Raw genomic sequence first — 24,524 nt, 5'->3', positions numbered from 1 at the left:
TGTTTCCCGCTTCTTAATAACCTTCCCTTCTTTTAATATGTGTTATGTTACAGTGCCTGTCAAAAGCGCCAGGACGCCCCTTTGCTGGGGCAGCTGTGCGCGATAGAAATATAAATAACATAACATAACATAACATAACATAATTCCTTTAACTCTGTTAGCCAGATTGTGACCAATCTTTCTAGACTACTTGTCAGCAACATACGTATATGTTGTGATTCTCTGCCTGTGATCAGTGCTGCATCACAAACCAACAAATGCTGATTCAAAAAAATGACCATAGAAAGTTGGAAACTAAGCCCCCTATCAAAAATCTGGACATTTATTCCCACCTCTGGAGAAAGTCCCACCCATTTGTGTGGCCCTACCTGCTGTCACTGGAAATGATAGCAATGCTGTCTGTTTGAATGAAAAACTTATGATGAGTATGGCTGATGATGGCGTGCATCTTCAAATTGTGGAAATAAGTACAGTATATAGGATCTAGTAATGGTGTTTCTCAAATCTCTGCCATTCTTTCCTTACATCTCTGCTTGGCTTTTCGAACTCCCTAAGGATACAAGGTGATTGATTGTCATCAAGAAACAAAGTGCCGGTCTAGTGCTTTTCCTGTTTTCAAGTGTGTGAACTACATTAGGTCAAATGACTTGTTGAAAAATAATAAATGACTGGATCAATGACATGTAAGAAGGCAGTAAGGGGCATATTAGCAAGGGCAATATCGCCGCTTTAGAGGGATTTTTATCGCCCTATCAGCAAGCTGTCGCTAAAAGCAGTTAGCGATAGCTTTTAGGCAATAGAGACTGGTTTGGGGCCCGCTTTGCATGTCAGTGATATTTATCGCTAATGACATGCAAAGTGGGCGTACCCAACCTGTTAGCCACTGAAAGCAGTCGCTAACACAGCTATCGCCTATTAGCAATACCCGTGATGCGATAAAAAACCGCACGCTAACCGCGATTAGCACCAGGATTTTACACCTGGTAAAAACCTGAATTAGCCATATTAGTCAATGGGAGGTGGATTCTACGGCTAAGTCCCCACCTGCCTATTAGCGAGATTTTCCTTAGCGATAAGATTTTTATCACTGGAAAGCTACGTTAAACATGGGTTTCGCCGCTATCGCTGGATTTTATACCGCATTGGAGATAAACGTTGGTAATACTGCATTATCTCCACGATAAAATCCAGCGATAGGAGGCGATAAAAAAAATCACGCTAAGCGAGGTTTGCGATAATTATCGCAAGTTGTTGCTGATAGGCCCCTCAAATATTAAACAAAAATCCTGAACTGAAACACTGCCTCCTTGGTGACGGGGAATCCACACACAAGCTTAGATGCAGCCCTCTTTGTAGGCTAAGTATGTCACACCTTATTCATTTGTGTTTCACAACTAGACAATCGCCCACTTCTCATCAGGGTTGGACTGGGACAGAAAATAGGCCCGGGCACAGTGGCTAGCTAGGCTGCCCCGTGACGGCCGCAGATAAGAGTGTGGGGGGTCCTCTGATCGCCGACCCCAACCTCCTGCCCACTGTGGTGGGCCGACCCCTCATACCCCCTTTGCTACGCTACTGCCCGGACACCAAAACAAAAGCCGTCCCAATTAGAGAATCAGATAGCTAAAAAAGTGCAAATCTTTAGCAAAGCGTTTGTGAATCTGGTCAATTTGTTTTACTTATAAAGACAAGCTTTTTATGTGTTTTACATGAAATGGGTGACAGCGTGCATTTGGAGCAGCCAACGATTGTGGTGTTATCAGACAAAAAGATATGGTCGAGTGCATGTTTTTGTGCTTGCTAAAGGCAATTTTTGTGGTAATAACAGAGAACTAAATGGCCCACCGCACCATAAAACAGGCCCACACACACAGTCGAAAAGTCGTCCCACGTCCATTCTGGCGCTGCAAGATTGCCCTATAGGCCGGTCCGACCCTACTTCTCATGTCTTTCTATCGGAATTTAATCATCTCTGTTGTTCACAATTGTTTTTCGCAAATGCTTTTGATTGGAACTACGATAAAGACCCTGAATGTGAGTGAGTGATCTGCAAATAAATTATGCTATATTTCTGTGTTCTAGACTCAGGTGCTGTTCTTAAGCCACACATTCTCAAGGACGTTAATAATTAGTTTTGAAGTCAATGCAGTGCCTCAGCCGCATTTTACCAGTTTATTTACTGGCACAGTAAGGAAAATCATTCGTTTCCACCTGAAAACAAAATGTTCCGTTTTATGGTTAAGTTTTCAGATGTTCATGCCGTGGAATTGCGAATTAATTGAAAATGTCTTTACTTTCCAGGTTCTGGATGTCCTGTGCTCCCTCTGTGTGTGCCACGGGGTGGCTGTGCGGTCCAACCAGCACCTGATCTGTGATAATCTCCTCCCAGGAAGAGACCTGCTCCTTCAGACTCGGCTTGTCAATCACGTGAGCAGGTGAATGTGGGCTCAAGTATAACCCCCTTGTTTATTTTCATACAGTATGTGAGTCTGGCGTAGATTCCTGTTAACTTTTTTCCAAATGTCTGTGTGCCCCCTGCATGTATGCATTTGTCATTAAATAAAAGTATGCACCTAATAGTTTTCAGCCATCCCAATATGATAAACCCCCCTTAATTCTCCAATATTCATGAGACCACTATAGAATGTCTAAAATGTTGGTCTATTGAAAATTGATGTGGTCCCGGGAACTCCTTGCAGTTCTTTGACAGTAGGAGAGGCTAAACAAAAATGCCTTACGGAAACATAAAACTCCTTTTATACTAGAGGTATGACATTCCTGGACACAGTCATACATAGGAGGGTCATTGAACCTCTGATAAAAATCTCAGATTTAGTCATTCCTTCTGTTTCAGTCAAAACATATCATGAGGAATCACACAGAACGATAAATCTATTAGGTCACCACGCCTCCTCGATGAGTGCTGGACTGGCCGTTATGCCACTCTGGCATTTTGTTGGCGGCAGTCTAGAAGTTAGAGCTGGGTAGGCTGCCATGCTCTGAATATAAAAGCTTCCATGGCCACATTCTAGTCGCTGCCTTCTGCAGTGTGAGGAGAATGTGACATTTTTTGTCAAGGCTACTTTTGGTTTCCAGTTGTGTCTTCATTTTGAAATACACGTGGAACTCAGTTCAACCATATTGCCAATAAGGGCGTGAGTACCGCAATATTCAGGTAAGCCTTTGGACTCTAGAAACATTCAGTCGGACATTCGCTCTTCTCTCCAGCAGTGATCAGGCTCCAATTTACATATGAAACCCAATCCTCAATGTAGAAAAACAGGAAAATACGCTGTCACTCACCTACCACCAACTTTCCAACTGAGAACAGGCCAGAAGCCATATAAATCAGTACCAATCAGATATTAACACAACCAGGAAGAAAAATGTTGAGTCGAATAATATGGTGTTTCAGTTTTCTGAAATGTCTCCATCGCCAGCTTTTAGCCCTAAAAAAATCAGACAAGAAAATAAAGAAAAGAAAAACAGTGTAAAGCAAAGCTTTCTTTTTGTGTCACCTGACTTCTAAAATTCAGAAACAAAGCTTTAATACAAATGTGTGTTTTTTTGCTGGTTGGATATTGTGATTTCATTTCCCTGTCCTTTTTTTCTATTTCTAGTATGAGGCCCAATATCTTCCTTGGCACAAGCGAAGGCTCTGCTCAATATCGGAAATGGTACTATGAATTGATAGTTGACCACATGGAGCCCTTTGTGACAGCAGAAGTAACTCACCTGAGGGTTGGCTGGGCTTCAACGGAAGGCTACTCCCCATACCCTGTGGGTGGTGAAGAATGGGGAGGAAATGGCGTTGGCGATGATCTGTACTCTTATGGGTTTGATGGCCTTCATCTGTGGGCAGGTAAAAAAAATAGCAACATTTTTTTATTTAAAGATTCTCAAAAAATGCCTCTAGAAGATCTGGTAGAAAAAAAATTGTTTTCAGTTGCATGCTGTAGTTGAGAAGAACTACTATTAGCACATTTGCTTAGCAATATTATGTGAAGATGATTTGTGGGCATGCATAAATAGACAGCTTTCTAAACGGCTTTGCCAGGTTTGTCCCTTAACCTATTTTGATTTACAGGGCTTCTGTCTATTCTCCAGTGGCCTTGACTCCCTCGAGGATGCTGGAGGTTCTGCAGAGAGATTTGTTTTCACCCCAAGCAGAATAATAGACTCTGCAGGACTGGTGCACACACAGTTTACCTCCTCCTTACAAGATGGAGCCCTCTGCCCACTCAACATGCTATGGGGAATCTGACAGTGCAGAGGAAATATTAAATGCACCCACCTGAAAGGTGTCTGCTGATTGTATTTACCATTATGTCTCCAACCTCACTTGGCCCTCCGATGGATCTTGCTTTGTGCCAATGAGGGATTGGATACAGGGGATCTAATATCAACTTCTAAGCTAATAATCAGATTCTTGCATGCCTTTCAAAACCAGACTATACAAGGAAAGAATTATCACGGCTAGTCTGAACGTTCTGAAGAAATTAAATCGGACTAAAATCATGCAATCCAATAATTCTGCTATGCAATACAAAACAATAGCAGTTGTACCGGATGCTCGGAGATTTCTCTAAGCTGATCTCTTCTTGACATTAATGAATTAATTTAGAATGCACAATCAACTCAAGGAAACAAGTCATTATAAACCATAGACTAAAGTTTCTAGTTAAAGATTAGTTTATCAAGGATTTCAAATAAAGGTAATCATATTATCTGTAAACATCTCTTGCCTGAAAAATACAGGATAGATTAGTTAATTTGGGCTTGCCATAAAGTGACAAAGGGTTCAGGAAAGTTCAGCAAGGACATGAGCCACGATAGCTCATAGGCAGCGTCCCATCGAGAAAGAGTCCAAGTATGGCGCACACAGCGTATGTGTCAGTCCAAAGAGAAGGAGCCAGCAGAGTATGCAAAAGGAATGAACATCAGCAAAGAGTTCCCAATGAAAAGGTGCAGGAAAAATCAAATCTGTCCATCCCTTGATTCAATAAATCAATGTATAATAGTGTCTTCTAGTTCAGGGGTGACACCTCCTTGGTCACCTCATCGTGCCAGACCACTCAGTCCATTGGTCAGATCATATAGGAGGATTGTCATGAGACATAAAGGAAGAAACATATTTAAGAAAGAGGTGGTACTAATCACGTAATTTGTTGGGTCATCCGGTACATGTAAACTTCCAAACAACGATCCTTTAGCAACAGGGACGTGAGTGACTTCAGGAGGACAGTTTCTCATAGCAAATAGTCCCAAAGTGTCAATTTTGTTGCAAACAGTCCCATTAAATGAGTGAGAACTCTTCGAGGAAGAAACAGTTTTGCTTCACATTGTAAGTTTGGGAAAGTTCAGGGCTTTAAGTGGGATGAAAAAACTGGCGGTCTCTCAAAGGGGCGTGGCTAACGTAATTAAGGGTGTGGCTTCAATCACGTAAGCTAAAAATCTGTGCTTAGCATAGTGTGCCACCCAACTTGTATTTTGCTGTTTCTGTCATTGCATCCAGATATTTGATACAACAAGCAACATCATGCCTACAACAAGTCAGGACTATTGGCTTTGTCAATGGTTGTTAGCTGCCTAAGATAAATAAGCAGCAACTATGGCTTGTATTTAATATTGAAAAAGCTTCCACTTAAAGCCCTGGTGACACCATGACAATGTTGCTGCTCCTGAGTTTCAAAAAGAGAAGGGAAATCCAGAGAGAAAATGACTCTCTTTGAAGGATTTTCCTTCCCCTACAACGCTCACCTGGCATGACGTCATGCAGTAACTTCTCCACTAGTGAGAAGTGAGCAGTGTGAGCACGCGCACATCGATGTGCCTGCTGTCACTGCAGTCCAGAAAAAAACAGACCGCCTGTGCCAGGGCACAAAACAGAGCCTGATATAGACCCGTTTCGAGGCCCTCTTTAAAAAAACTGCTGTTGCTCATATCCAGTGAGATCCGGCCCACTTAAAGCCCTGGGAAAGTTTCTCATGAGCATAAAACAATGCAGAGTAGTAAAAATGCCGGTCTATAATAAAGTCAAATTAAGAACATACAGGATATAAAGTAGTGAGATACACATTTCATAAAGGTAAATCAATATTCTAATAGACCATTTCAACTGATAAGCATTCAAAGATGTTAATAATCTGTTTGCAAAGATTGCATGTGACTATGTCGTTTTACTGCAATTTCAAAGTAACGTGTACAATTATTTCAAATCATAAAACATTCATTTTGTTTCAGGTGTTCTGCGTCAGTACATATATGAAGATTATTATCTGAAAGTTTCATGGTATTTACACTCAAATATGACTGTAGCCCCATTTTTGTTTTCTCAATTGGTGTACAATTTCACATATGGAGATGATGAAATTCGGAATGAACTTTCAATATCACACGTATACATTAAATCTTCCCACCAATTACCTTTGCCACGAGGATAGTTATGAATGTTATCACTCATGAGTACATAACTTTAACATTCAATTACACGTTGAAATAATATGCTAAGGCTGGTTAATACAATAGATACCTATTCTTTTTCAAAAGAATATGATGACATCTATTCTACAATTATCTGCATGCTTTTATAATGCAGTAACTTAGTTGCCCGTTTATTCCTGTGTTACTCAGAATTTCTCCAAATCAGTGTATGTGTCAAAAGAATGATTTTTAGAGCTTTTCAGCTGCATCAGTTTCTTGGAAAAGCCATTCATTTATTCATAATCGGGTTCTCTCAGTGATCTTTATGGTCTCTGTACATAGGTGTTTAGTATTCGGATTGGATGTCCATGTGTTATTTGGATTCATGAGGACGTAGTGACTGTAGCTCAAAAATGCTGGTCTCCTACAAAAGGACAAACTTCAGTTAGGCTTCTCTGGTACACAACAACTTCAGCATGCACTTAGAGTACTGAGTAGTACTTTCAGTCCTATTTGGTTTTTGCTACAAAGAGCAAGTGATGAGTGTTGGATTGGTCTGTTGGACACTCTGTCACTCTGGTATTAGCAAATGAGCTGATCTCAGAGTGTCAGTGTGTAGGTTGTTTATTTGTATTATATGGGTTGTAAGAGAATTAAAAAACGTACAACCTACACACTGTCCCCTTCAAATCGGATCATCAGCAATGTCAGAGTGACAGGGTTCCTGAAAGGCCTTTCCATACCTGGAAGTGATAGAAGCAGTGCTTGAAATAATCTCAGCCACTTGTGATTGTTCTGCGCTGCATCCCAGACTGTTGTTTAGAGACAGACTGAAGACCATCTTTGGTGTCTGGGCTGGAAAACACACAACGCGCAGGATCTGCCAAGCAACAGCACCTAGGAGAAGGAGCTGGTTTGCATGCTGTGTAAATGTCAAGCTCTGTTCTCTCTATCAATAGCTTGGCAACAGTGCGAATGACCACACCCAATCCCCCAATTACCTGAACAACAAACTGGTTAAAGCAGAAAAATCAAGAACTCTGAGAAGCACCAACTCAACTTCTTCTCATCCCCCTGAAACTGAAAAGAAAAGCGACCCAGTGCCGATCCTTCTCTGGTAATGTTCCCAGGATATGGAACACACTCCCTACGGACCTCAGATGCAACCCCTCATTCCCCTGCTTCAAAAAGGACCTGAAACTACTGCTCCTCAACCAATACTTCCCTGACCTACTCAACCAACCTAGACATCGATAGACTAATGGTTTCCCCTCTCACCATGACTTTTTTTTGGAGGGGGGGGGGGGTCATCTGACTATTTCAATTCACATACGTTCTTCACTCCCCCAATGTATATTTAAGTGTGAAGTATCTGCTTATATATTTTATGATTCCTCATGTTCTACGATGTAATGCATCTTCTTCTTTTCTTGTGATGCCCCCGGGTCTAGCTACCGCTATATAAATCTTTATAAATACAGATAAAAAAAAAAAATAATAATTGCCCCCCACTCCATCCAGTGCAGAATTCTCTAAAATGCTAGAGGGGAGACTGTGTCCACACTGGCTGTGTATTTGATGGTTGCATAACCTTCTGATTGGGCCCTGGCTTCCCTGCAGGATAACCAAGTTCAGATATGATACATGCCCTCTCAAGCAACTACTTCCCATCATTTTGTACTCATCATTTTTTAAGAAGAAGCTCGGCAGTAGTAGATTTAAAAAAATTACATGCAAGGAACAGAAATGTGTTACTTTTTCCCCCAAGACCAGATCTTAGCTTGCACACCGTAGCACCAGCAAATTCACTCTCTCCATTTGACACGACATCATGGTATCCTGGTAGTGTTACTACATTAGATGATGGGAATAGAAGATAATTCTCTTCATTGCTTGAAATCATGCCTCACTAGCAAGTTCTAGTGACTCAAAATTGCTTGGCAAATCTGCCTGTGAACTCACACAAACACTTTTCGGAGGTACTCAGTGCTCGAGTCTGCCCCTCTTTTCAATTTCTATGTTGCAGTGTTTGGGCAAATACTATACAGTCTTGAGGTATATTTTCAACAGTATGCAAACAAGTCCCAATTATATCTGGGAATAAACTACACAAAGAACATAGATATTATAGCAGCTTGGGTAACAGAGGTTCAAACATGAATGAAATATATCAAATTGAAACATGAGTCGCCAAACACATAATTTCTCCTAAATCCATGCTTCCACCCAAATAAACTGATATGAAATATAGGCAACATGAGAATTTCTATCAAGATAGTTACAACAATCACTTTAATTCACTCTAAATCCATACTCCTAGGAACTACATGTTAGAATCGAGAATTAATTGAAACATCAGACACTTCCTCTGAAAAATATATTTGCAGACCATTTTACAAACCACAGTCATTGAGAAATACCGAAGTTCTAGACCCATTACATCAGCTGAGACTGAAATGTCTCATGCACGGTGTACTGTCATGTTCTCCTGCCTCGAGTGGCCGACTGCAAGTATCTGGTATCCTGGTTGTTAATTTTGGCTCCAGCCTCAGTCTACTCTAGTGTGTGAGCAAAGGTATAGGTCTCGAATTGTCTTTGACCTGGAGGTTGCCCTCATGTGACTGACATTGGATTACCCCATGCGACTGACATTGGACTACCGTTCCCTGTCATAGTTTTAGCATGTAGAGTGGTGGTGGCAGTGTACTGCGTTTTGTGAATGAGTAGTTGTGACCAGACCTTTTTACTGTGTCAGTGGAGTGGAGGCCTACTGGCCCATTTGTGTAAAGATCCACTTCTGTGCTAACCCAGATCCTCACATTAACATCCAAAATGCATGCTGTACGCGAGTGTGTGTGTGTGTGTGTGTATGTGTGCGTGTGCTTTGTGGTGCATTCATTGTAGGTATGAGTGAACCAGAATAATGGAAGCCTGTGGGTCCCATTTTGGAAGCCCTTGACCTGTTCATGTGCACAAGATAGTGGGGGTGAAAGGTGGAGCTGCAGCCTGTGTTCTTCATAGTTGAAAGATCCCTATTGGAGTAGCCAGCCTTTTGACTCTTTCCTGATTACTGTTCATTGTGAAGGTTGATAGCAAAGTGCAGAAAGCTAACATTCCTTTTTATGCACCTGTTGGGGGTATGCCAGGCTGGAGACTACCTTGCATTGAGGAGTATTAACTCTACAGAAATACTTTGAAGGACCGCCTGGAGAGGACACTTGGTAGAAGAACCACCACAAACTGGCCCTGAAATTGAAAACAGAGAATGCAAATAATTGTAACTGAGTGCACAAACGCAATAGAGGTGGTTGCACAGCCCCTTTGACTGTTACATGCCCAAGATATAACTCAACCTTGGAAGAGGAAAGTGGGTGAGGGAAGGAGTGAAAAGGGGATTCCAGCTCCAAGTATAGATGCCCCATGCCAGTGAAGCATCTGTATAATTTACCTGTAGTGTGTAATATTAAGCATTCTGTGAGTATTCAATTGCTTTCTTCTTTTAAGAAAAACAAGCACTTCACTGGACAACCGGAAATATAGTAAAGTGTTTAGCTATGATATTTTAATGTACAGTTGTGTCTCATCAGCATATTGATAGATAGCAGGGTCTTGTTGACTAGAAAGTACTCCCAGTGATTACTTGTAAAGGTTTAATATCATGCAAATGAGAATATAATTTGTGGAATTCCTCATGAGGATAATGGAAATGTCGAGGATTGATTCTAAGCAAATGTATTTCTGCCACAGAGGTATAAGGTAAACCATTCAAAAATAATATTACCAATACCCATGTGTGACTGGACAGTTTCTAGTAATGTCTGGGATGGTATTGCACAAACTGCTCTAGGGGTGCAAGAGCACTCTTTTTTGTGCCTCCTAGGCTTTTTAGTGCTACTGAAACAGCCTCAGATGATTGTGAACCATTCTGTAATGTGGATTATGCCAGCATCCGTTTTGTCCTAATGGGCTTCCCCTTAGTTTGCGTGGTGGTGTGACTCCATGTAAATGGGGGAACACCTTTGCCCCTTCACTCATACTTGATGACAGATATGGGCATAAGATCTTACAGGCTTTCAGGAGATACACTGATTGTGTATCAACAATGAAGTGGTGCACAGTTACTGTGCCAGCCATGGTCACCTTGTAATTTATTAAATTCCTTTATACTTGATACCAGTAACCTTGTTTTTTGCAATGTTTACCACTAGTTTTATCCTCCTGTAAATGCAGCCGCGGCCCGTGGAGGGAGTTTCGGTGGGGCGAAAGGTGGGGCGGGGGATGCTAAAAAAAGGAGTATGGATAATTGGACGTAAGTAAACAATTTAATTAATAAAACAAATTTCGTAGCACGGGCTGCATTGCATTTTGCGATGCAGGGCGTGCTACGAAATTCGTTTTATTAATTAAATTGTTTACTTACCTCCAATTATCCATACTCCGGTTTTTAGCATCCCCACCCTGTCCCTCCCCCACCCCGCCTTTCGCCCCACCGCAACTCCCTCCACGGGCCGCGGCTGTGTAAATAGTCCAAAGCCTTTTCAGAAAGTATTAAATGCATAGTTGGACAGAAGGACAGCACCTCATTCTCCACCACTCTTGAAACAGCCACCATGAATGATCTCATTTTGGCAACAACTCTTTACGGAAGTGAAAGGAAAGAAGGGAACATGGACTCTTTTATCCCCAACCACCCTCCTCACACAAACCCATCAATAATCTCTTGATCATCTGCAAATGTTACCCACGCCCAATTTCAAGGGCACCACAAGCTCAGAAAATGGAAAATTTCACGTTCATACCCTGTCACAGGAGTGAAGGCCTTGTGCAGCTCGAAATATGGGTGCCTACCCAAACTCCTGATTTCAAAGTGATCATTTTAGAACCTCTTGCATGTAATTAGGCCGATAGAAGGGTATGATTTTGCAATTCTTTTTTTCAGATGTCATGGACCTTGGTTGCAATGTATTCATTGTGTTATATAATCTATAAGGAAATTCACTAATAGACTGGTAACTAGTGCAACTGGTGCAGCACGTTTTACATTTTATGTGAGTGAACTAAAGTTCTTGTGGCTTAGGTTAGAATATTGTATAGGATAGAGATTCTTTTCTTTCGGGGTACATTTGAACTGATCTTCCAAAGTAAATCTGAGCATTCACAGTAATGACACTGTAAGAAAAAAAAGATATAAATGGAAATGCTCTCTTCAACACCAAAAGATGGAAAATAAAGGTTCTTAACCTCTTCCATGCTGGTGACGAACCCCAGCCGTCACGCTCCGCGGCGCTCGTGTGCTGATGACGGCTGGGGTTCATCACGGCCCCGCCCTGTTCGTTTGTTTACCACACAGCGGCGGAAACGGGCCAGCATGGAAGGGGTTAACGGGAAAAAAACCTGGTATGAACAGGAGAGCTCCAAGTTAACCATCGGGCCAATATTCTGTGATAGGTGTACTGGTTGCGGACACCTGCTGATAGTTGTGAGCCACAGCGAAGAAGCACAAGAATTAGGATGCTTGTTGTGAGTAGAATTTTTATTTTGGCTGATTTCATTTACAATACAAAATACAATACAATTTTGAATAACGTCCTTGAGATCCTCTTTCCCTTTAAAAATCTCCAGTTAATTTGATCACAATACTTGCTTCCAACAGTGGCGCAGCTAGGGGGAGGGGTGGGGGATGTTTTGCTCCCGATGGCACTCTTTTTTGGGAGCTGCGGCAAGCGAAAGGTAAGGTTTCTTTAAAAAAAAAAAATGTATTAGTCCCCCCTCCCCTGCTCTTACCTGCACCGGCTGCCATTACTGGGTGGCAAACTCAGGGACCGGCCGGGGTGGCAAAAGCTCTAGCTACGCCACTGGCTTCCCATGGCGTTGTTTTAAAAGTGGGTATTGTCTTCACGCACAATTGGTTTTTTGCACATATGAAATCAATCACTATATCTCAAAATGTGCATGAAAAGTATTTCCTTTGGCACGCCACCTAAATTATTTTTTCCGAATCAAAATAGTTTTTCCTAAGTAGTATTCACCAATGAACCCTTTGTGCTAGTTGTGCTAGTCCTCTTGTTTGCCAATACAACCTTCCAAGAATCCATATGCAGCTAGTTTCATTACAGTTCTTTCTCTCTACAGAAAACAAAAGTGTCAGTTCAGGTGAAGTATTGCTTTGCAATGCCAAGATGATTGGTCGTTGATTATACTAATGTCAGATGATGGCTGACATTTCGAAACAGCTCCCTAGTCTTTTGCATTAGATGGCTGCTTGTGAAGGAATTTACCTGAAAGGTGATTGTGGTTCGAATGCGGATGTTGTAACGGCATTAAGAAGTCTGGTTGTACGGATAAATATCGACCCCCAGAATATAGTGGTACAAAAATATTGAGGACAGAATTTCGAGGGACATAATATTGAAACGAAAGTGCATAAAGGAAAGTATAGGTTTACTTTTCCTAATTCCACATGCACGTAGTATATATATATATATGTATTCTGTAGGTACATATATGTGGAGTTAGGTATATAAAATCTCTACTGGTATGGTATATTCACAGGAAACTCCTAAAAATTCCAATTCATTTTGCCTGTTTTTGAGCCGCCTCTTTTCTCAATCTATATCTCACTTTTTTGTAAAGGCATTGAGATACTACTCAATGTATATATTTTAATATTATTCACCATGCTTCTATTCCACCTGGAAGGCAAGGGCAGACTTTATTTCTCCATTTATTCTTTGAAATGCCATCTCAAGCATTGCTAGAAGTCATTTGAAACCCAAGACTTCTCTTCTCTATACAGCTCAACAGGCATAGAATACTAATGTAGTGCTGTACTCCCAGTAACTGTTTGCTTCTAACTGTAATGAAATAAGACATTTGTTTAAGGTTTAGTTTTGCAAGGGAACGGAGCCAATTTAAAAAATGAATCAGTAATGAATGTCTTACCCAACTAAAGGGAATGTTCTGCTCTTACATGAAAGGCAATTTATTTTTCGCAAACTTGGTATCCATATTGGACCTTTCAATGCTTAGGTTTGTTTTCATCATATACACCATATACATAGTTGTCCTTAACTTCCAAAGGGTAAACATCCTTTGAGTAGTGATGCAGTTTCTTGACTGCTATTTTGAAAGCTAAGTAAAACTTTACTATTGAGGGAGAACATTTATATAGTTAATTTCCGCTGTTTTATGGTTTTTATAGTTGTGTGGTGCTCTCCACAGCATATCACAAGGTAGTCAGGTGTTATGTTAGCTTATGTTATGTTAGATTACATTTACAGAGAGCCTATTGCCGGAATATCTCTAAGCGCTACAACATAAATCAGAGGTCCAGGAACCCGACACGCAACTATCCACAACCTACAACAGAGTGAGCTTATCTAAACGCCTCTGTTAACAGAAGGGTTTTAAGTCTCCTCCTAAATGGTAGTAGCCTGATTTCCTTTCGCATACTGTCAGGAAGTTTATTCCAAATCTGGGGAACAGTGACAGAGAATGCCAGGCACCCTAGGGTCGTTCTGTTAAAACGTAGACAGGCTAACAGACAAGAATCTGATGACCGGAGAGTGCGACCGGGCACATAGGGCCTAAGGCGATCTTTGATTTATTTGGGTGCCTCTCCAAACTGGGACTTATGCGCGATGCACAGCCCCTTGAATTTAACCCTTTGCTTGATGGGAAGCCAGTGTAACTGCTGCAACAGGGGGGAAGCATGGGCTCTTCTTGGCAACTTAAAAATCAACCTTGCCGCATCATTCATGACCACCTGTAGCCTCCCCAGAAGTATAGCAGGAAGCCCAATTTAGACTGCATTGCCATAATCTAAGCATGACAAGATTAGTGCCCTCACGACAGTGCATGGTGGAGAAAGACAACAAGGTCACTAGTTTCCGAAGTTGCCGCATTAGGTCAATACAGCTCCCTACAACAGCAGATACCTGGCTCTTTACGGTTAATCCAGTTTCCAGCTTTATGCCTAGGCTCTTTACTGCTGGCATCAGGGATGGAGTGGTGCCTAGCTCGGGAGGCCAATAAAGACTGGACCAGGGCGAAACCCCTGTGGTCACAGCCAGTACTTCTGTTTTGTCTGGATTTACCTTCAGGGAATTAGAGGTCATCCCGTTCATAGTGAACCGGAGGATATTCTGGACTTTACCCTGAGCGGCAGGAGCATTGTCGATACGCACAATTAGCTGGGTGTCGTCAGCGTAATTAAACACCCGACAGTCTGTTTTTAGCTCCTGCGTTAATCAAAGGCTGCAGGTAAATATTAAAAAGTAAATGAGACAGCGCAGAGCCCTGAGGGGCTCCCCCATTGTAGGCTGCCCTGCCTAGATGTACAATCTCCCACTTGGACTCTTTGGGACCAATCCTCCAGGAAGGAGGTGATTCATTGGAGGACCATTCCAGGGAATCCCAGCCGCCGGACACAGACTTACAACGGTACGTGGTTCACCATGTCAAATGCGGCTGAGAGGTCCAATAGGATTAAGGCTGAGGGGTATTCTTGTTGGATGCAAGCTGCAGGTCATCCAGCACTGAGAGCGTCACCAACTCAGTCTGTTATGCGCCCTGAAGCCGGCTTGCCTAGTGTGTAGCAGCTGGTTATGTTCGACGAAAGCCGAAAGTACTCGAATAACATGTTGTTCAAGAACTTTAGCCAGAAAGGAGAGTCTGGAATTGGGTCTAACATTTTTAATGATCTTGGTGTCCACCCCTGCCTTCTTCAGTAACGGGATCACCAACTGTGGTACCCTTCCTGTCGCCAAAGATAGATTTAATAGAGACAACACCTCAGCCTCAATCACTGGAATGATGGTTTTGAACACCTTCAGCGGGCAAGGGTCCTCAGGTGACCCTGATTTTACTTTAGAGCTAAGTCAAGTGGTTCAACTGAAGGGGACACCGAGAGAGCAGTACCCTGAAAGGCAGGTGGGTCCTCCACTACCAGAGAGCAGGGAGTAAAACATGTGTTGCCTATATCAGTAATAATGTCTTCAACCTTAGTTATAAAGAAATCCTGCATCTTATCGCAGTCAGCCTGACTGGTGACTATCTTTGGATCTTTCAGACGATTCAGTTCCCCGAGTACCTTTTGTAGGTCTGTGTAACAACAGGTATCTTCAGTGTAGTGGTTTGTGATGGATCCTATTTCTTTAATGGAGGATCCCTGTTTGTTCTTTTGAGTCCAGGTATGCACAGGTTTGAGTGACTGGGCCATAGTACTTTTAAGTGTTACAAGTACAAATGGGTGTCTTCTGCCTAGATAGTTGAGTTTTGCCTGGGTAAACATCAGCCGTCTTGGTCTGGTGCTGTGCTGTGTGCATAAAGGTGGACTTTCAGAGTGTTGACACATGTGAGGAGTGTGTTTTACTGACAGGGAACATCATTTTTCCAACTATATGGCCTTGAGGCTCTGTTATATGATTGAGAATACAACAAAGTCTGCCGAATATGTTATGCGTAATTGTGAATGATGGTTGTGTGAAGAGCGGCCTCCACAGGTGGAGAGAATGTGTTCGTTTCTCAAAGATTTTAAACTACCTTTTGACTTCATTCAAATGTGCTCAGCAATCACAGAATGATATGTCTCAAGCATGTTTAGCAATTAAGTGAGTGGAATCAGGATCTCATCAAGAGTCATAAATCATAGTACTTTGTCCCAAAGATAACCCATCATTGCTATCTTATAATCAGCTCTTCTAATCAAACTTCTTTATAACAGCCACATTCTCTAGCTTCTTGGCTTTTCAGAAAAACAAAACATCTGTCTTTGTTGAGTAACTCTTCAAAGCATGATGAAGGCCTGCTCCAGGCACATGCCTCACCCTTTGTGGCTTGGGCTGGCCTTTCAGGTTTCCAGCCCAGAACCATGGCTGCCTATCTACCTGCTGAGTTAGTAGCATGATGTGAGCTGAGCCAGGCACAGGGTGGAGCAGGTTTGGCATGTGCCTGAGGCAGGTGGAGAATGCAGACACAGAACTCTTCTCATTTTCCTTGTGGATGTTTTGAACAACTGCGAAAAGCAGTATATGAACTTGGGCCTGACTAGTGGGTTTGCTGGCAGAGTAGTGGGAAAGTCTACATACACAACCTTCCCTTTTCATGCAAAACACTTTTTTCACGTGAAGTGTCCGATAAGCCTTTCCAATATAAGTGTGGGGCTACTAAGAAAGATAAGGAAATTACAGTTATGTATTTTGCCTCTGCAGACTTTGGTCTGACAATCGTTGTTGTGTTTTATGTTTTTAGTTCACATATCCCCTGGTGATGCACAGAAACATGCAGAAAAATATGTCTTATAAAGTAAACGTCACCAAAGCCCAGCATACCCTGCTCAGTGCCCACACAGTGCTGGCTTTCTACTCTCATTGTGAAAGCAGAGAGCACAGCTTTGGATAGGAAAGGTGTGGGGCCAATATTATTATATTGTACTATATCATGGCATATTATTATTTATTTATTTTTGTCCTCGTTATGCAATAGTATGTGTAAGGAGTTGTCGGGGACCCGCCTCTCATTCTTCTAGACCTTCACTGCCCCTTTATTTCGAAACTTGGCTGGGGAGTCTCCCTTTGGGTTTGTTTGGGAGGGGGTTCCTTTGTTTCCATTACCATTTCCAATAAATGTTTCCGGGAGAGGGGAGATAGCCATCCTGGCTACTCAAACGGGCATTCTGCCTGTTTATATATTGCCATCACAAAATCACTGGACTTTGAGCAACATGGAGCAAGTTTACAAGGAAATTGCAGATACCAATTAGATTGGTGGAAGTCTTCCCATATTTCCCAGAAGTTGTATTTCCTACTGGGTTTCCCCTTCCTGTCCAGTTTATTTGTTTTAAGAATCGAAGCCAGCGATTCCCCATGTGTAGGTGGTACCAGACTTACCCATTTAATACATATTTCCCTCCTTGCCAATAAGATTAACAAAAAGAGTAGGTTCTCTTGCTTCTTGGTTAGTTTGTCTAGACAGTCTGATCTGGCCACCCCAAATATAACAAGATCTATACTTACATCAGGTGGTCTTCTCAGTAAGGTCCCTAGGGTCTTACCCACTTCCCACCAGAATATGTCGAGCTGGGGCACTGCCGAAACATATGCAAGCTGTTGGTTTTCTCCAAACCACATTTGGGGCAGTTCTTTGCTCTGGCCCTGTTAAACTTGGATAGCCTCTTCGGAGTCCAGTAGGCTCTGTGGGTGGTAAACAAGTGGTTTCTCCTTAGGGTGGCGGATTTTTACAATGGACCAACATTTTTCCATAGACACTTGCCATATTTTTTGTGCATCCAGCATCGGCAGATCTTTCCCCCAGGTGGCTTCAGAGATTAGGAAATCCTCCTCCCCCGCTAATATGAGGGCCCAGTACCAAGAAGAGATTTCTTTATTTATGGGGGGAGCATTCCCCATCATCTCTGTCTCCAAAGCAGCGTTTCTCTTTTTGTTTTCTTTCAACATTTTTGCCCAGCTGGTGAGTTGATATAATTTGAATTTTGCTAGGGAGGCATTTGTTATTGTTGGCAATTGGTTCCAGTCGACTATGATGTTCTCCGTCATCAATTGGCCCCACTCCAGAAAACCTGCTGTTTTCAACTGGATGGCCAAGCTGTCTCTAAGGCAATGTGGAGTACCTGGAGATTCCCATATGGGGGCAAATTCGCTGTAATATGGTATGTTCAGAGTGCTTCTTATGTGGTACCATAGCTTTGCTGCGGACTTGAGGACCTTTAACTTCACCTTTTTAAAGTATTTAGTGTGGCCGAATTTGTATAGCAAATGTCCTACTCTTCCAGTCATTGCTTGTAAATATTCGGATAGTGCTCATAGCTTTTCAGTAAGGACCTTATGTATTTTAATTGGAAGTCTCTGTAATATTCGAGTAAGTCTGGGCTCGCTATTCCCCCTTGTTCTTTTTTCCTCCTTAGTTTACTCCATGCTATTCTTGTTCCTTTTGATGACCAAATAAAGCTTGTAAGTTCCCCTTGGAGTTTCTTTATTGACTCCCTCTTAAATTCTAACGGAATAGTGCTGAAAATATACCTGAACTTTGGTAGGATAGACATTTTAATTATGTTTCATTTTCCAAGTAAGCTCAGGGGGAGACCTCCCCATACCTTTAATAGTTTTCTGACCTCGCCAGCAACTCTGTTGAGGTTTGTGTGTGTCTCATTGTCCAGGTCTTTGACCAGATCGATACCTAGATACCTTATCTTATCCTTAGTGTAGGGGTTGTTAATTTGCGGGTTCCAGCTCATAATTTCTGTTTTTGCCTGGTTAGTCTGATATCCCGATACCCTCCCGAAGTTGGTCAGAGTTTCTTCTATTGATCTAATAGAACCCTCAAAGTCGCTTGTAAAAATCATTAGGTCGTCTGCATACAAAGCGACCTTTTTTCCCATCCTAGATAAGTGAAGGGAGATATGATCGGATGGTTTCTGAGACTATTTGCAAAGGGTTCGATATATAAGTTAAAAAGTAATGGAGACAGGGGGCACCCTTGTCTTGTTCCTCTCATGATCTCTATGTTTTCCGTGAGGTTTCCATTAATTAAAATCTTGGCCCTTGGTATTCTATAAAGCCCCTTAACCATTCCTTGGCAATTCTCTCCCAAATTATATTTGTCTAATACCTTATTTCAAAATACCCAATTCACTCTATCGAATGCTTTGGCTGCATCGAAGGTGATTATGGATAAGGGCGTTTTTTTCATTGGTGGCTATGTCTATTGCTCCGAATAGTTCGTGGGTCAAGTCTTGTATCTGTCTGCCTTTCACAAAACCTTTCTGATCAGTATTGATTAGGGTTCCGGCTATTCTCCCTAGCCTTTTTTCCATGATCTGCGTAAATATCTTATAGTCGCAGTTCAATAGGGAAATGGGCCAATATGACTCGCATTTCACATGGTTTTAATGAGATGTTGATTATTGCGTCATTCCAGGAATCTGGAAGATCGCCTTTTTCCTCAAAGATTGTCTTTAGCAGATCTGTTAGGGGGAGGCTAGGACTTCTCTTAGCTTGATGAAGAACTTGTTTGGTAAGGCATCAGGGCCTGCTGCTTTCCCTCTCATTAGACCCCTTATAGCTTCTTCTACTTCTTTATTTGTGATTTTGGCAGTTAATTCTTCTTTTCACTCAGTTGATAATATCGGAAGGGCCTGGCCATCTAAATACTCCTTAAGTTGTTCGTCTGTTGGGTTAATGTCCTCGATGTATAGGTCTGCAAAGAAGGTTGTGAATTCCTGCATAATCACGGAATCCTCTGAACTTGATTCTGTAGAGTTCTGGGGCTGGATGCTAACTATCTTGTTTCTGGTTTGGTCAGTTTTTATTTTCCACGCCAGCATCTTGCCGCACCCTTCTCCGTATTCGTAGTGGACAATTTACTTGTTTCCCATCTCTCTCTCACATTGTTCTCTAGGATTTCTGTGAGCGATTCTCTCCTTTTTAGCTGTTACATTTTCTGCTGCTATTTGTATGTCCAGTGATTTTATGGTACTTTCTAGATGACCTATCTCTTGTTTTGTTATCTTTGACTTATGTACTGCTAGGCTTAGTAATTTTCCACTGATTACTGCCTTGTATGCGTACCAGGTAACTTGTATCGAGGTGCCAGTTTTGTTATTTTTTAAGTAGATTTCTGTCTCTAATTTAAGTTCTTCTATATTTTGCGGGTCTGATAGGATGGTGCGGTCGACAGTCCATCTTGGGAGGGTGTCGTTTTTTTCCATTTTTATTTTGAATTGAACCTCCGAGTGATCGGATAGGTGGGCTGGCAAGTCTTCTACCTTCTGTCTGTTTTCCACTAGGCTTCTATCCACTAAGAAGTAGTCAATGCTGGACAGCAGTCCTAGTTTTTTATTTTGGAATGTGAAGGCTTGCTTTTTATCACCTTTCTCTTTCTAAATATTAGCCAGGCCCAGGTCTTTTATACAGATCCCCAACCACTCCCTCATTTTTGGCAGGTTTACTTGTTTCCTCTGGGGGAATCGATCCACCTTAGGGTCTATGATTACATTGAAATCAACCCCTAAAATTACCGGGGAGGTTGCCGATAATAGTTGCGTGTACAGCATTTTTAAGGGAGCTGGGTCATCCATATTGGGGCCGTAGTATTCCACGATGATGTATAGTTTGTTGTATATTCCTACTTTGGTGACTGCCCATCTTCCTTTTTTATCAACTTCTGCAGACTCTATTCTAGCTTAAGTGATTTTTTAATAGTATGGTAGTTCCCTTAATAACGCAATCCTGGTTTGTACAGACAAATGCGTCCACCAAGCTCAACTTCTTTATAATTTCTTCCCATTCCTTTTTTAAAAGATTCGTTTTCTGTAGTATTATGATTTCGCTATCTGTTGTTTTCAAGTACTCGAGTATTTGCCTTCTCCTGCTTTGGGTTCTGAGGGCATTGACATTCCACGAGAGTATATTAACTGTTTTCTGGTCCTTCATTTTTTCCCGTATTTTCCTGGGGACCTCCCGATAAGTTTTGGCGGTTCTGTTCTCCACTTTTTTTACTCCCTGAGGACTTTTTTTGTTTTTTTCCCTAGTTTGCTCCCCACTCCTGTGGTTACATTTATGTTTTGTTTTTTCTTTTGTGCATATTAAAACATCCCTCCCTGGAGAAGCCTCCCTTTTCTCTTCTTTGGGCTGTATTGCTAGCCCACTTTGAGCTTCGTGCTCGCCTTTTGGATACGTAGCGTCTTCTATTGCATCTATTGCTTCTATTGCTGATCTCACATTTGGTCCCTCATTTGTTCCAAGAAATGCTCGACCTCCTTTTGTTCCCGAATGTTATACATTTTATTTCTCCACATAATCCTGAAGGCTGCTGGAAAATTCATCTGTACGGAAGCCCCGAGGGATTTTAGTTCTTGCATCTGTTGTCCTAGCTCCCATTGTCTGTCTTGGGTTGCCTTGGAGATATCCGACCGGATTCTAAATGACCATTCCCCATTGTTGTAACATCCCTTCTTTAGGGCCTCGCTCAGGATCTTTTCCTTGAAGGTGTAAGTTTTAAAGTTTATTAGTATTTTTCTCGGGTTCTTCCTCTCTTTATTTTTGCCGAAGGGGTCTCGGTGTACCCTCTGTATATCTTCTTCCAATCCTGCTGCCTTTACCCAGGGGAAGTGCTCCTCGAGAAGTAGTACTATGAACTTTTTAATGCCCGCTCCTTCTTGGCCCTCCAGTATATTCAGGATTCTCAAATTATTCCTTCTTGCCTGGCTTTCCAGTCACTCCAGTTTTTCGTTAATGCTTTTATCATTTGCTCTCAGAATCCTGATCTCCTTTTGGTTTGACTCCACTTTTTTACTCAGAGCCCCTATCACTGCCTCCACTGCTGTGACTCTTTCCCCCAATGCATTCAGCCTAATGTCTAACATTTCGCAAGCCTCTTGAATCTTGCTCTGATTAACTTCTGAGACAGCAAATTTTGCCCTCATTTCCTCTAGCATTTTTTCAAGGATCTGACCTGTTGAGTTCTGGGTGGAATTTATTGGATGTGTGACGTGCTCAGCACTGCCCAGGCTATCATTGCCTGATGTTATTGTAGATTGTACAGTGGGTTGTCCCTCTGCTAAGCTGTTTGTTGGTGGTTGTAACACTAACTCTGTGGGATTATCCATCCTTTCCTTATCTCCCATTCTCGTATCAGTGTTAGTGTTGTCTGCTGTGAGCGCATGGTCTCGGGTAGATTGTGGTTTGGCCTGTTGCACCTGTGTCTGTACCTTAAAGAATGATCTGAGGGAAGGGGTAACTCTGACTTTTTGTTCTGAACACCCCCTCAGCACCTCCCTTCTCACTAACAAGCTTTTATTTGGCTCTGGGCGTTGGTGTGTCTGTCTTTGCCTGCCTTCTGGCCTTTCTTTTGGTACTGCTGGGGGCGATACTCTGCATGGGGGCTGCTGGCTGAGTATGCTTAAAGAACTGCCTATTCCTAAGGCAATAGCTTGTGCGCCTGTCCTGCTCTTTGCTTTCCCCCCTATCGTCTGCTGTTTTTGCTACCTTGGGGGAGCCAGAGGTGTTTGAGGACCCCCCCACTCCTCCCCAGATGTGGCAGAACCGGGCCCCTCTTTGTTCTGTAACTGCTCCGTTCTCCTGGGAGTACTACCCCCCCATAAGCCCTCGACCCCTTCAGACCCCTCACCTCCCTCTGCCCTGCTTACCCTGATCATATGTTGTGTCGCTTCGATTTTCCTGGCTTTCTCCATGCCTTTGGGCGGTTTGGTGCCTGAAAAAAGCACTGAGAGACCTGGGAGTGGATGGAGCACTCAGAGCGCTAGAAAATCTCCTAGAGTTGCCGCGTGGAGCCCTGCTTGCGGCGCTCCGACCTTGTTTGGACCTCCTGAGGCTGAAGTTCTCCCGGCCGCCGTCACTCTATTTGCGCCTCTCACGCTGCACTCATTCCCCCTGAAGAGGAAGGAAATCCTCCTAACTGCCCTCCGGCAGTTCCTCTGCACCTCTGATTTTGACTCCCACAAGCCGGCATACTTGTTGAGTGCTCTCTGCAGGTTCGACTTTGTCCCTCTACTCGGCCGCGGCTTATCTGGCACTCCTGGCGAGGTAGGTTTGTCTCTCGTGTCGCGATAGCAATCGCGTTCCGATGTTGCATTCCATCTTTTTTTTTTCCTCAAAGCGGGTCAAAAGTGGGTCACTACATAAAGAATAATCACTTTGTGGTTATGTTGAGTCTGGCATTTCGTGCATCTTCCTGCGTGCAATAGTCTTTAGTCTTTAGTTTTTTTAGGCGGAGAGCACGGAGCTCCCGACCGGACTACCTAGCCGGCCGCTATCTTCTCCTCTGCTCTCCATCATGGCATATTATGTTATAATATATCATATTATATTATAGTATATCATATCATAATATATTATAGAAATAAAACACCCCCCATACTTCCTGATACTGCAAGACACTAAGGAGTTACATGAACATATAGAGAAACTGAGGCCGATGGCCAAGGTCCTTAATAAGGTCATGGAACTGGAGGTGAATTGCTATATCTTTTTATTATATATCAGAGGGTATTTTATTCCTTACAATCATAGACACACCTTCACCACTTCCAAATCTGCATTGATTTCTTGCTCTTTCAAATTATTTACAGACAGAAAAATAAAAGCAGAATTTGCACTGCAAAATGAAACCCACCTAAAAGCAGGAAGTAACTTTTGGAAAATATGTTATAGTCACTTAAATGTACGTCAGAGTGAAAATACTATGGCTTAAATTGTGTTGAAACGTGTAGAAATTCTAATGTTCCTGTAATGACGTGTAGCATGGAAAATAAACACGTAGCCACAAATATATCCTTTGTGTGATCAACTTTGATTTTTAGAAAACTATTTCAGAAGCAGGAAAAGTCAGTTCCCCATTTCCATGTTTAAACTGCAGCTGTAATTATACTCCCTGGCCTTCCTTTCACCTTGGCTGGCATCTCTGGCAGTAGGCATTGTGTAGTCAGAACTCAGATGTAATGACTTATTACAGTTGAGCAGCTACATCATTTCGTTATTAGGGGACCAGAGACGTCACACGTTGTATTTAATAAGGAAATTAAAGACAGGCTTTATCCTGGGATTACATGCCTCCTTATATTATATTATATTATATTATATTATATTATATTATATTATATTATATTATATTATAGCCTACAATCCCTGTTTAGAAGCCTGTCTCTAATCTCCTTATTACTGACAACCTGTGATGCAACTAGTTGTTTGTAATAAAGAAATGACGCAACGGCTCAACTGTCATAACTTTTTTTCAGTTGAGTTCTGACATCACAATGCATGCTGCCAGAGCGAGCAGCCAAGGGGAAAGGCAGGTCACAGCGCATAGTTAAAGTTGCAGTTTCAAACACGAAAACAGAATGTGGCTTTTCCTTTTGCTGCTTTGTTTTTCTAGATGAAAAGGGATAATCTGTAAGAAGATATTTATGTCAACATGTTTAGTTTTTCACTCTTAGGCAATTATGAGACAGAATCTCTCTGCATATTTTTGCTCACTCTGAGCTACAGCATTATTTTTACTCTGGCTTGCATTAAACTGATTCTAATATCTTTTTGCAACAAATATCTAACTGTTTTTGGTGTTTT

The 24,524-nt window shown here is 42.1% G+C and overlaps 1 protein-coding gene across 1 annotated transcript in view; it reads left to right on the top strand.

Moving 5' to 3' along the window:
- RYR2 (ryanodine receptor 2) overlaps window positions 1–24,524 on the top strand; it is a 3,071,198-nt gene that overhangs the window by 517,529 nt on the left and 2,529,145 nt on the right. Inside the window, exons 15-16 of the mRNA XM_078648003.1 lie at window positions 2,302–2,435; window positions 3,621–3,862. Of these exons, the coding sequence (XP_078504129.1) occupies window positions 2,302–2,435; window positions 3,621–3,862 (376 nt within the window). The remainder of the gene's footprint in view (window positions 1–2,301; window positions 2,436–3,620; window positions 3,863–24,524) is intronic.

This window comes from Lissotriton helveticus, chromosome 6 (assembly GCF_964261635.1).
Source record: "Lissotriton helveticus chromosome 6, aLisHel1.1, whole genome shotgun sequence".
Taxonomy (NCBI): Eukaryota; Metazoa; Chordata; class Amphibia; order Caudata; family Salamandridae; genus Lissotriton; species Lissotriton helveticus.
This window is presented reverse-complemented; position numbering and strand designations above follow the sequence as displayed.